This window comes from Helicoverpa zea, chromosome 22 (assembly GCF_022581195.2).
Source record: "Helicoverpa zea isolate HzStark_Cry1AcR chromosome 22, ilHelZeax1.1, whole genome shotgun sequence".
Classification (NCBI taxonomy): Eukaryota; Metazoa; Arthropoda; class Insecta; order Lepidoptera; family Noctuidae; genus Helicoverpa; species Helicoverpa zea.
The window spans coordinates 10,468,894-10,481,764 of record NC_061473.1 but is presented as its reverse complement, the minus strand read 5'-3'; the positions used below and the strand labels follow the sequence as shown (position 1 = coordinate 10,481,764).

General features: G+C 38.7%; 1 protein-coding gene across 1 annotated transcript in view; it reads left to right on the top strand.

Moving 5' to 3' along the window:
- Window positions 1-12,871, top strand: part of LOC124641480 — a 67,824-nt gene that overhangs the window by 36,456 nt on the left and 18,497 nt on the right. Inside the window, exon 4 of the mRNA XM_047179550.1 lies at window positions 12,704-12,870. Within this exon, the coding sequence (XP_047035506.1) occupies window positions 12,704-12,870 (167 nt within the window). The remainder of the gene's footprint in view (window positions 1-12,703; window position 12,871) is intronic.

Genomic DNA, 12,871 nt, shown 5'->3' with positions numbered 1-12,871 from the left:
ATAGGAATTTTGTTTTCGACTGGTGGGAAGAGGTCCCACAAAATCAATTGAGATCATCTGAAAAGGTCTCGAACATTGCTTCGGGCGACCCATTTCTCCCAATGTAGTGTGATTTTGCGCCTTATAAGATAAGCAAACCGAGCAGGAACCTACATATTTAACGACATCCTGGTGCATATTTGGCCAGTAGTAATTTAATAATAAGCGCCGATAAGTCTTAAAAATACCAAGATGTCCACCAGTTGGCTCGGAATGGTTTTCGGCGATGATGCTTTCACGGAACTCGCTAGGTACGACTTCCTTCCAGTCAAATTCTGAAGTTAATTGGGTGTTAATATTTTTTGTGAGTCGGAATAATGAATTATTTTTAATGGTGAAATTAGGATAATTTGAAGGAGTAGTCAGACAGCCGTTGTATATCTTTTTAAACCAGATGTCGTCTGTGTTGGCATTAGCCAGAGATATTGCATTTACCGGAAAAGCTCTAGACAAGGCATCAGGAATAACGTTGTCGACACCTCGACGGTGTTTGATAACAAAATTAAATGAGGACAGTCTTACCCCCCATCGAGCTAATCGTCCTGTGGGATTTTCTAACGACAGAAACCATTTTAACGCGGAGTGGTCAGTGTACACCGTAAATGTTTGTCCGTTTTCGATATAACACCGCCAATGTTCGAGAGCAGCTAACACGGCAAGGGTCTCCCTTTCGGTTATGCTGTAGTTTTTCTCAGGACTGGTGAAAGATCTACTCATGTATGCAATCGGATGTTCTTTACCGTCTATAGTCTGCGTTAACATAGCACCAATACCGTAACTACTCGCGTCGGTGTGCACTTCAAAAGGCTTGGAATAGTCCGGACAAGAAAGAACAGGAGCGGAAACCAAACATTCCTTCAACGAATTAAAAGCCGCGTCAGCTTCCGATGACCACTTGAAAGAAGGAGCGTTTTTCCCGTTAGCAGTGAGCTTATTAAGTGGACCAGCCACTGTGCTAAAGTTAGGGACGAAACGTCGGTACCACGTAGCAGTGCCGAGAAAGCGTTTCAACTCCTTTCTATTGGTAGGGGTCGGAAAGTTAATAATGGCTTCCACCTTGTCCGGATCAGTGCGTAAACCACGAGAATCTACCACGTAACCTAGATATTTTAATTCGCTTCGAAAAAAGTTACACTTTTCGAAGTTTACGGTTAAATTTGCCTGTCTCAATTTGTCCAAAACCCGCAACAAACGAGAAACATGCTCATCAAAGCTAGAGCTTATTACGATGACGTCATCCAAATAAGCGAAGGTCTTAGACTCCATGTCGCTAAATAATAAATCCATGAGACGTTGTTGCGTTGCGGGGGCATTCGTTAACCCAAACGGAGTGGTTTTAAAACGAAAGGTGCCACGGCCCGGAACGTAAAATGCGGTTTTATCGCGGTCTTCTGGCGCTATAGGCAATTGCCAAAATGCTTTGGACAAATCGATACTGCTCAGGTACTTAGCATCGCGAAGGTTATCTAATATCTCCGAAACATAAGGCAAATTGTAAGCATCACGCTTAGTGACTGCATTCAATTTCCTGCTGTCTAAGCAGAACCTCGGCTGTCCGTTCCTTTTATTGACAATGAGCACGGGTGAAGACCAGGCGCTTTCGCAAGGTTCGACAACGTCAAGTGACAGCATTTCGTCCACCTGCTCAATTAAGATGCGCTGCTTTTCGGGGGACATCCTATAATAACGCTGTCTAATCGGTTGTACGTCACCAGTGTCAATGCGATGGCATATTAAATTTGTTCTACCGAGACCCTTTTCTTCTGTAGAAATAGTCCGAAACTGCGCAATCACATTATCAGCTATCGCTTTCTGTGACACCGACAAATTATCGTAGGAGTTGATGAAAGGTTCACCGCTACTATCCTTTATTTCCGCTAATGGGACGTTCGACATCGTGATGCTACCTATATAGTTCGGGCAAATCCGAAAAGCGCGCCAAAAATCCACTCCTAATATAATTGATGTCTCAATTTCGGGAACAACATATGCCTTAATAATGTGAAACTGGCCCTCAAAAGTAACTGGCAAATTAACCGAACCTAAGGTGTTTAATGACTGACCGCCAGCAGCTATTATTTTAGTGTGGTCATCCTGGTTTAAAGTGCAGTCTACTAGTTGTAAATGAGAATTGTTTCCCAGAATTGAAACTGCAGCTCCAGAATCAAGTAACCCAACAGCATTAATGTTATTTATTTTAATATTTACATAAGGCCTAGAGTCATTTAGTGGTTTTGATAGCAGAATTGTAGCAACTCTGTATGACGAGGAAAATTTTCTTATAAAATCAAGCCAAGCATCCCAGTCTTGCTTGCTAAAATTGTTACAACTCTGCTTAATTAGTTTTTTTGATTTTTAGTCTTACTACAGTTAGGGCAGTCGGGTGTCTTCACATCCTTCATACCACATTTAAAACAAACGATATCCCGTGGAGCCTTGCATTGACGAATGTGGTGGGTGTTATTACGACACCTAGGACAGTAAGGTTCCTTTTTAGCCACGTTAATTGCATGTACATATTTATTGTTATTATTAAAATTATTATTTCTATACTGATTGTAATTATTATTTGAATTATTTTGATTATATTTATTGTAACTACTATTATTAGTCTTATTTATAGATTTATGGACATCCTTAGTGTACGCAAATTCAGGAGCAAGCGTGTCGGAAGTAACCTTAGGAGGCTCCTGAAATTGTGACAGTCGAGTCTGAAATGCCTCGTAGTTACGACATAACGAACGCAAAGTGTCTATAGTTGTGATTTGAGGTGCAGCCGCTAATGTACTAGCATAGCAAGGTCTGATGTTATGCAAGAGAATTTCTAATTGTTCTACTTCCGAAAGAGGGCTGGATAAACGCGAGAACATTCCACTCATAACTGCCAAGTAAATGGTAATATTCTCACGTTCTCCCTGAGTACGAGAACGGATTTCCGAAATGAGTCTATAATCATAATCAGTTTGACTAAAGTCCTCTTTTAATAACCGCGCTAATTCAGGCCAAGAACTAACTTTGTCCTTTACAGCACGATACCAATGAAGGGCATCGTCTTGAAAAATTTCAGATGCAAAACTTAGGACTTTTTGTTGAGAAATATTCCTAGCCAGTATAAATTCATCAACACGCTGTATAAACGAGCGAACACAAGTTTTGCCAGTAAATTTTAATTTACTTAAATCGGATGATGTACGATCGCAAGATACAGAAATCATGTTCTGTAGTTCCGGTACAGTAGATACTGAGTCTTTGACAGAACTAGCACTAGCCGCATTCGAAGAAGTACTAGTAGAAGGCTTCTTGGCTAACAAAGTAGAAAGTTTTTGTGAGAACATTTTATAACCGCTAACAATATCATCATATTCCTTTTTAATGTCGTCACTACGCGTTATCCTCTCGACACGATTGTATAAATGATTCAACATATTCTGTGTCCGCAATAGTGAAGCAACGCTAGGATCGCTAGCGTCAAGATTTAATTGAATTTTCGTTAAAACTTCTAAACAACCCTTAAGGTCCTGTCTTGCGTCAAGAGGTGACTCTAATATATATTCTGAAGGTAAATCAGGGGATAATTTTATAATTTGTTTTCGTAACTCCTCAACAGAAGGTGCAGGAGTCGCGCCTCTAATACGAACTTCATATTCCAACTCAGATTTTTGAAGAGACAGGAACTTAATAGGAAGCATATTGAAGATCAATTAAAAACAGAAGGATAAATGACGCATGCGCTACTACTCACAACACAAAACAAAAAATTTAAAAGAAAAAAAACAATGACAAAACTAAAAAAAAAACAAAGCTTAAAAGAGAAAAAAAAAAACAATAATTAAAAGAGAAAAAAAACAACACGTTCTCCGTTCTGTTACAATTAAAATTTAAGAACGTCTGGTTTTTTTTAACGAAAAAAAAAAATAATCAAATTAAAAAAAACAAAATCATAAAAGAAAGAAGCAGAAGAAATAAAAAAAAATGCTACTAATGTGTACTGTACCTTAATTAACTAATAATACAATACTAGTATGATATTTATTTAAATGTGAACACAATAAAAAAATTATAATGAAAAAAAAATACAATTTTAAGAAAGCGTCGTTTTAGGTGCCCGAGACAAAAACATTAGCAAGAAATATTTGCACAAACTATGCAACTAAACGACTTTAAATTAATAAAAATTAATGTAGGGTAGATTAATAAATTATGACCAACATTAACTGCTCAAAGAAATTGAAAGCTTGTGACGTACACATTAGTAACGGAAAAAACCAAAAAATAAAAGACGTTTACACAGACAACCACTAACATACACAACCCACAACCAAAGGAGGAGGAGTAATCAACTGTATTTCTACCACGTTTAAGGGCGCCAGTGTCCCGGTCTTATCCTCTGCTACGCTACTTTATCCCTCCCAGGGGTTATTAAATAAAAAAATAGGTAGGTAGCAAGATGGACAATTTATTTACCGCACACAAACACAATATAGCTCGGTCGGCAGAAATAAACAATGGGTTAGAGCCCATACATACAGTTTTACAGTGATTAACCTCCTCACTAGCCTAGCACTTCCCTGACGTCACTGGTCGCTGCAGGAACAAGTGGCCGCGCGCCGACATCAGGTCCAGGTGCAGGTGTAGGTGTAGGGTTCGAAGGTCAACCCGCTACAGTCCACCGCGGGGAAGCAGGAGACTTAAGGTGTACGTGAAACCCTGTAATGCGCAATAAGCGAAGGCATTACACACTGGCCGTAGACGGTGAGCACCCACAGCAACGCTTAATAGGGAAGCGCTAAAAGTGTAGATGTGTTGCTGTGGATGTTCACTATCAGATACGGAGATAACAATAATTCGGTTACTTAGCAAATTTAAACATTTGAAAATTTTAACGGTAACTAAAACGCAAGTAGGCAAAAATTACATTATTAAGAAAGTGTGGGGTAAACTACTATGCAAAAACACATAATAAGCTTGCAATAGAAATAAAGTTAAGCGATAACACAAATAAAGAGATTACCCAGCTAAAGCAAAGCGAAAGAAACCGTTATGGTTTGCTTAGCTTCTGGCTAATTTAAAATTGTATAGCACTTACCCAATCGGGGTTTAAATCACACACACTGAATATGCTGAGTATTATTATATGTCGAGATATATAGTCGAGGGAACGGTAATGACGCCCTTAAAAAGTTTAATCGCTATGGCGGTTATAATAACTTAAAGTTAGTGTTCAAAAAACCGGCGTGCGTTCGCCTCGATATCCAGATTCGCACTGGCAGCAGCCGTGACAGCGGCGACGTGGAAGCGAGGAGTCGCTGGTGCGGTCCGGGTGCCTAATATGTCGCTCGTTTAAATACGTGCGTGGTGATAAAATGTAGCTGGCCAGAAATTTTGATGCGTTTAGTTTGCTACTGTAAATAGTTTAGTTTTTGTAAATAGTTTTAGTTTTGTAAATAGTTTTGTTAATTTTATTTTACTCAACATTTTATTAAAAAGAATTAAGACATGTAACAATTAATGTTACAAAAAAAAAAAAAAAAAACGTGTAAACCGCAGATAGTCTATTCCAAGATTACTGCTTCATCTGTGGTTATCGTAGCTTTTATTATTTCATTTCTTCGAAAAGAAATTATCCGTTTGCTACGCAAAAAACTTACATTTGCTAAAGGTGGTATAATTTTATATAACTGCGGAAATACACAATAAACATTAGTGGCATTACTACAAAAACTTAAACAACTGTTGAACACTTGTCTAAAAAAGTGTGGCTGTTAAAACTGACCTTATTTCAACATCATATATCTGATTTTTTTTGACAAGTGTTCAACAGACGTTTAATTTTTTTGTGGTACGACAGTAGTTGTTTATCATAATAGTATCGTTTACAACGCTTAACTAATTGCCTACAAAACGTTTCGACTAAACAAATAAGTTCGCGTGTCACAAACCAATAACGTTCCATAGACAATCAAATACATACTAATTTACAAACTAAACGTCTGAAATCACCTTAAATCGACTTCAAGTAGCGACTTCAAAAGACTTCAACTTTGCTTCGTAAACCAGTCCTTTGTGACACTTTCAAAGATGAAAGATAAAAGGCGTTTCTTTTATCTTTTGTGAAGGTAATTCGCTTTGCGCCTGCCTCGGGCCGACGGCAACTTTTTAAATGTTGCCATCTTTTTGCAAATGCGTCCGGACTGATATATTCAATTGTTGGTGAGTGGGAATCTTAATCGAGTGTTGCCATGAGTGGGGAGCCTTATTGGCTTTTTTGTTTGGAAATTGCTTTGAATAGGATTATTAGCGTTGTGTTTTTTATTTTGCGCTAGCTAGCGTAAATGAAATACCTACCTAAATATAGATTGGCCAGACAAAACGAAGTCAAACTCTCTACGCTTATTTATGCTGAAATATTGTGACATCTCCTAGAGGAATTAATAGCTTAAAAAGCAGTTAGCAGTTTAAAAAGTTTTCTGTAAAAATAGGAAATACCTAATGTCTAAAGCGACCAGATAAGCATATTATCTTCAAGTAAAATAATTCAGCTAATCTTCTCTTTAAAAAACGTTGGAATCCCCTCATAAATATGAAATGAAAGGAACGTAAATATTCAGCACGTTTGAGATGCCATTAAATCTCAAATACCGGGCTAACTCGTCCCCGGGGGAACCACGACACAGATATCTCTTACAGCAGTTACATTCAAGTAGTCGGCTTTTATTTATTTTACATCGGTCGTTATTGATGATATTAGCATATTCAAGCTTTCATTTCTTCTCCTGTATTTAGTCTTGGAGATTAAATAAGAGTAACACTAGGCATTTTTTTTAATTATGTAGGTATTTTTTTAAAGCTGGTAGGTACTGCGAAATGAATTAGAACGAAATCCATTCGCTTGATTCAAATAAGTAGGTACCACTCTTGTCTTGCTTTGATGTTGACTACTAGCTGAACAAATAACGATTGGGCATGCTTGAGGAATCAAATGACCGTCTTCAAAGCGGCAAACTTATTGACGAGAGCCGTAATTGTGTACTTTGGTGAACTCATTTCACCAACTTTGGAGCTACTGATCACCTCGTCAAAATTCAACATGGCTTCCCTCTTCCTCTATTAATTACAACACCACCCCTTGGAACACAGCACAGAGTGGTTTTCTCCATCTCCACGCCACTGCATACGCGTGCACGCACGGCTGAGCAAGCATACTGGTCTCCCGTGCACCGCGCGTGTTATTAAACATATTACTGCCGAGAGCTTACTCTGCAGTCAACGAGGGATTTGCTTATTGTTTGTGTCATTTCACCAACTTCGGAGGTCCTGATCACCTCATCAACATCCAACATGCTCTCTACCACTGTTAGTTACACCTGTACTGTTAATATTACAGCCTTCTTACTGTCCCACTACTGAGAACAGGCCTCCGCTCACACGGATAAGGATTGAGCATTAATCACCACAGTTGCTCAATGCGGGTTGGCTGACTTTGTAGTCCAGGTTTCCTCAAGATGTTTTCCTTTGCCTTTTTATCAGCCATTGGTGTCTAAGATACACAAACTTAGAAAGTACATTAATTGCACCATCAAGCCTTGGAACACCGCACAGAGTGGTACTTCTACATCTTCACTCCATTACACACGCGTGCACGCACGGCTGAGCAAGAATACTGGTCTCCCGTGCACCGCGCGTGTTATTAAACATATTACTGCCGAGAGCTTGCTCTGCAGTTACGAGGGAATTGCCTACTGTTTCGTTGTGAAAGAGGAATTGTTTAAGTGGATGTAAATTATGGGAATGATTAATTTTTAATTTAAATAAATATACTTTTCCTTTTTATTTTAATTAGTATTTGTCGCCGGATAGCTTGATCGGGCTCATAAAACACATTACAGCGATCAGGTTTCCGACCGTCATAAGACCGATTAAAAAGTTTGGAATCAAGATTACGAGTGATCAAACCATCTTCAGCTATCTAGAAAACTTTAACAACAAACAAACAAGCTTTAACTATCTGGTCTAGGTGAGACCTCAGAAATCTACGAACAATTGCCAAAATGTATAAAAAATTATATTCAAAATCTTTATTGCGAACTAAGCAGAATAGGTATGTTGCCAACCAATTTTGGTAGCTCTAGTTTACCAAGTCTAAACACAAAGTCAAAGTCAAATCATTTATTTCATTTAGGCCTTTACAAGCACTTATGAATGTCAAAAAAACACCAACCTATTTCATCATCATCATCCTCCGAGCCTTTTCCCAATCATGTTGGGGTCGGCTTCCAGTCTAACTGGATTCAGCTGAGTACCAGTGTTTTACAAGAAGTGACTGCCTATCTGACCTCCTCAACCCAGTTACCCAGGCAACCCGATACCCCTTGGTTAGACTGGTGTCAGACTTACTGGCTTCTGGCTACCCGTAACGACTGCCAAGGATGTTCCATGACAGCCGGGACCTACAGTTTAACGTGCCATCCGAAACACAGCCAATGGTGTCTAAGATATACTTAGAAAGTACATACAAACTTAGAATAGTTGCATTGGTACTTGCCTGACCTGGGATCGAACCCGCGCCCTCATACTTGAGAGTCTGTCCTTTACCCACTAGGCCACCACGACTATCAAAACACCAACCGATTTACCCCACACAAAAGCAAAAACACTCAATTTTTCCACCACGATAAACTTAAAAAAAAAAACTTAAAAATCCTATAAACCCAACAGGCTTAAACATCCTTTACACAGCACTTATACAGTAAGATCCGGTATAAAGCCGAGGGCATACCGGCGCATCCTCTCTCGCCGGGGAAAGGAAATTGTATCCTGTGTATAACCTGCACTGTGCCTTATATCTGCGGTTTGTTGAAGAGTTCCGTCATCTGTATCAGGAATACTGTCTTGAAGAGTGAGGTAGTGCATTTGAAGCTTTAGTTTTTCATAAATAAACGGAATTTGAGCTGAAGAAAATGTGCATTTTTGACTCCAAAAGATAAAGGGGACTTTACTAACAGAAATCTTGGATTCGTTAAATATTTTTTCTTGTGTGACTTCTAGTGATCAATTGAAAGTGTAGTGCTTAATATTTATTTAAACCAGTGTTAAAGACAGAAATTTATATTAAGCGATGTGCAAAATTAAGCTGTGGGTAGACGTTATTCAATTTCGAAAATCAGAGCAAAAACACCACCCTATGTGGTTCAGTTCCCTAACAGTGAAAGTTTACAACACAATCCTTCTCTCTAGCAACACAGAACAACAACAATAGTTTGAGAGTAATATAAATCAGTTCAGACAGAAGTTTTGTAACAAAATGCCGGCGATCCGGTTCAGTTTTACTGTAGAAGATGATTCGACAGTCTACATGACTCCTATACATAAGAATTCGTGAGTATTTTATTGTTAAAGAGTGCATCCTTTAGCAAAATTAATTTTAAGAGCAACTACACTACATTCAGCCACAAAGCACAACTACTATTGTACATTCAGCTCCAAAAGTAGCTGCACTAATCTAAATTTTCAAAACAGCTTAACGCCGTGTCGATATCTTAACAGAGTACCATTTTATTTATGCTTAGTAAGTGGGGATTTTATGTATATGGCACTTTTCTAAATTTAGATTTGCTCAGTTACTTTTGACGCTGACCGTACTAATATTTATCCATAGTTTTAAAGAAGACTTCAATTGACAACAAAAACGCCTGCAACGGCGTAATATTTTACCAACGCTTTGAAAGCGTAGGTTATTATCATGCAGCTATTGTTACTAAAATTTTACGAAATCACAATAACAAGCAAGGTCAAAATGTTATCTAATTTCCAATCAGAATAACGACTGAACAGAGAGTCGAACCTAAAATCAATAGTTATTAAAAACCTAACGACAGGGCTCAAGTGTTGATATCAGCTATTAATTTCACATTATCGGTCCCCGTTGCGGTTCGTTCCGGTTCTCTCCGGATCTTTGCGGACCGGTCCGGCGCCAGACCACTCATTTCCGGAGTTTTTCGTGCGGTATATTGACCTCTTTTTCCCGATACTTAATTACCGGTTTAAAAATTGAATATGTTGCAGAACTTGATGGCTTGTTTGATAAAAGATAATTTAATATTACCTACGCGACTGCGCCTAGTTTTATTAAACGAATAGTAGGGATGTATTTTCTAAATTTAGGATTTGATGTATTGGAATTTGATTTTGCTTTGGCTTAGGAGAAATAAGCACTATATGGAAACTCTATTTGAGAACTCTATACGATCATTTGCTTTGTATTTATTTATTTTACTTAACGCTTTTTATCTTACGATAACATTTACAATAGGTTACTAATTCGGAAGTAAACAAAATAATCATCTATTACGGACAAAACAAAATTCTCCACAAAGTTTAAAACCTTAACCCATAAACTAGTGAAGCCATAGATAAAATCCCCATAACTCACGGCGAGGTTAGTGACGGCTCGCGATACTACTGATAAGCGGGTACACATACCACACATATGTATCGCTCGGCTACCGTAACCTGATTGATGACCAGCAGCCGCGATGGAAGCTAGATTAGTAAATTGAACTAAAATATGTGTTTTATATTTTCAATACTTACTGGAAGATTATGTACGGTTAACACATAAGTTTTATGTTATATCATTTGTCGTCATCAAAGCCTAAAAAACGTCCACTGTTGGGCGAAGGCCGCTCCCAAGCTGGGAGAATTTGCCCACACTTACCGCGCCGGGTATGAGGGTTGATGAACATATCATTATATAGTTGGGCAAAAATTGCAGTTGTTCAATTTCAGTTGAATAACACATTAATGTATTTTTTTTTTAGTATTCAAGGATATAATTTAAACCTCTGAAGGCTTAAAACCCGGAACTTACACAGACATTTTCAACTAAACCAAGATTAGATACTCCAACGAAACTTGCAAACTGTCTTGACGGAACTTCCTAGTAGTGCACCCTCGATGGGCACCAAGAAACCGCGTAATAATTAAAACTTCCATTGTTCGGGGAAGTAATCCCCCGGTAATTACCGCGGTACCACGGGTAATTACCGCGGCACAACTGCTTATTGGAAGCTTATTGGAAAGGGGTCTTCTTGGGGAAAATTGGAATTGTTTCTTGTAACTTGTAAATGATGAAATGTTGGGTTTGTGGGCTGTAGCTATGTTGGGTTGTGAAGTTCATCGAATAATTATAAGATACTAGCTTTGGCCAATGAGAGTCTAGTGAATAAAGAATCAACATCTTAAGTAGGTATGAGTGTGGGTTCGATACCAGGTCAGGCAAGTACCAATGCAACTTTTCAAAGTTGGTATGTACCTACTTTCTGAGTATCTATATCTTGGACACCAATGACTCATTAAAGGTGAGGGAAATCATCTCGAGGAAACCTGGACTATGATTTCAGAAATCAGTAACCGGCATTGAGCAAGCGTGGTGATTAACGCTCAATCCTTCTCCGTGTGTGACTAGGCCTTTACCCAACAGTGGGACTATAAAAAGGCTCGTAATGAAACCAAAGTAAAACCAAAATTCTATAGCTAATTCCAGTATCAGTATTTTTCCTTCCCTTTGTATCACTAACAAGGATAGGCGTGTGATGCATTTGAGAGCGATGTCCAATTCATTGCGTCAACGTCGTGGGACGATAATTAACGTTATTTACTTTCGTGAAAAAGGAACCATTCAAGAGGCGATTAAAGAAAATGGGATTCGGTGCGAGGATAGAATATTTTTATACGTAGTAGCGAATTTAACGTAGTGGGCATTGATACTATTTTACTTATGACGTGACAATTATTTTATGGTCTATTAAGAATTTTAGATTGACAGGCTGATGATCCACCTTTTCATTAAATATAATCAAATGCATACCTCTATGTACTCACTCTACCTACTTCCTTACGTACTGTCTTCGTACCCCCTTATGTACTATCTAATGTACTCCCTTATGTATTCCCTTATGTATTCCCTTATGTACTCCCTTATGTACTCCTTTATGTACTCCCTTATCACCTATCTTACGTACTCCCTTATATACTCCTTCATCTACTTCCTTATGTACTCCCATATCTACTCCCTTATGTATTCCTTTATGTACTCCCTTAGATACTCCCTTATTTGCTCCCTTATGTACTCTCTTATGTGCTCCCGTATGTACCCTCTTATGTACTCTCTTATGTACTTTATTATGCAATCCCTTATGTACTCCCTTATGTACTCTCTTATGTACTCCCGTATGTACCCTCTTATGTACTTTATTACGCAATCCCTTATGTACTCTCTTATATACTCCCGTATGTACCTTCTTATGTACTTTATTATGCAATCCCTTATGTACTGCCTTATGTACTCTCTTATATACCTACTCCCGTATGTACCCTCTTATGTACTCTCTTATGTACTTTATTATGCAATCCCTTATCTACTCTCTTATATACTTCCTTATGTACTGTTTTTGTACTCCCTTATATCTACTGTCTTATGTACTCCCTTATGTATTTTCTTATCATCTCCCTTATGTACCTTCTTCGCAACGCACACACTTATGTAGGTACACTGTCTATCCTCCCCAGGGCGAATGCGCTGGCGGAAGCTAGCTTTATGTGCTCGGAATCGGGACGCTAGATATACAATGACGAAGTTATTTAATAATTTTTCCTTGTCCCCTAGATACGGCAGTCCTCACCACTCGCGGTCGCAGTCAGTAAAAGCTGGTCGCTCGCGCACCGGCGAGAGACAACTCCTGGGTCTACCACAGCAGAGAGCCAGGGTGGCTTCCATGCCCAACACCGGTGTAGAGGAGGAGTACTACCGGCTCAGGCATTTTAGCATTACTGG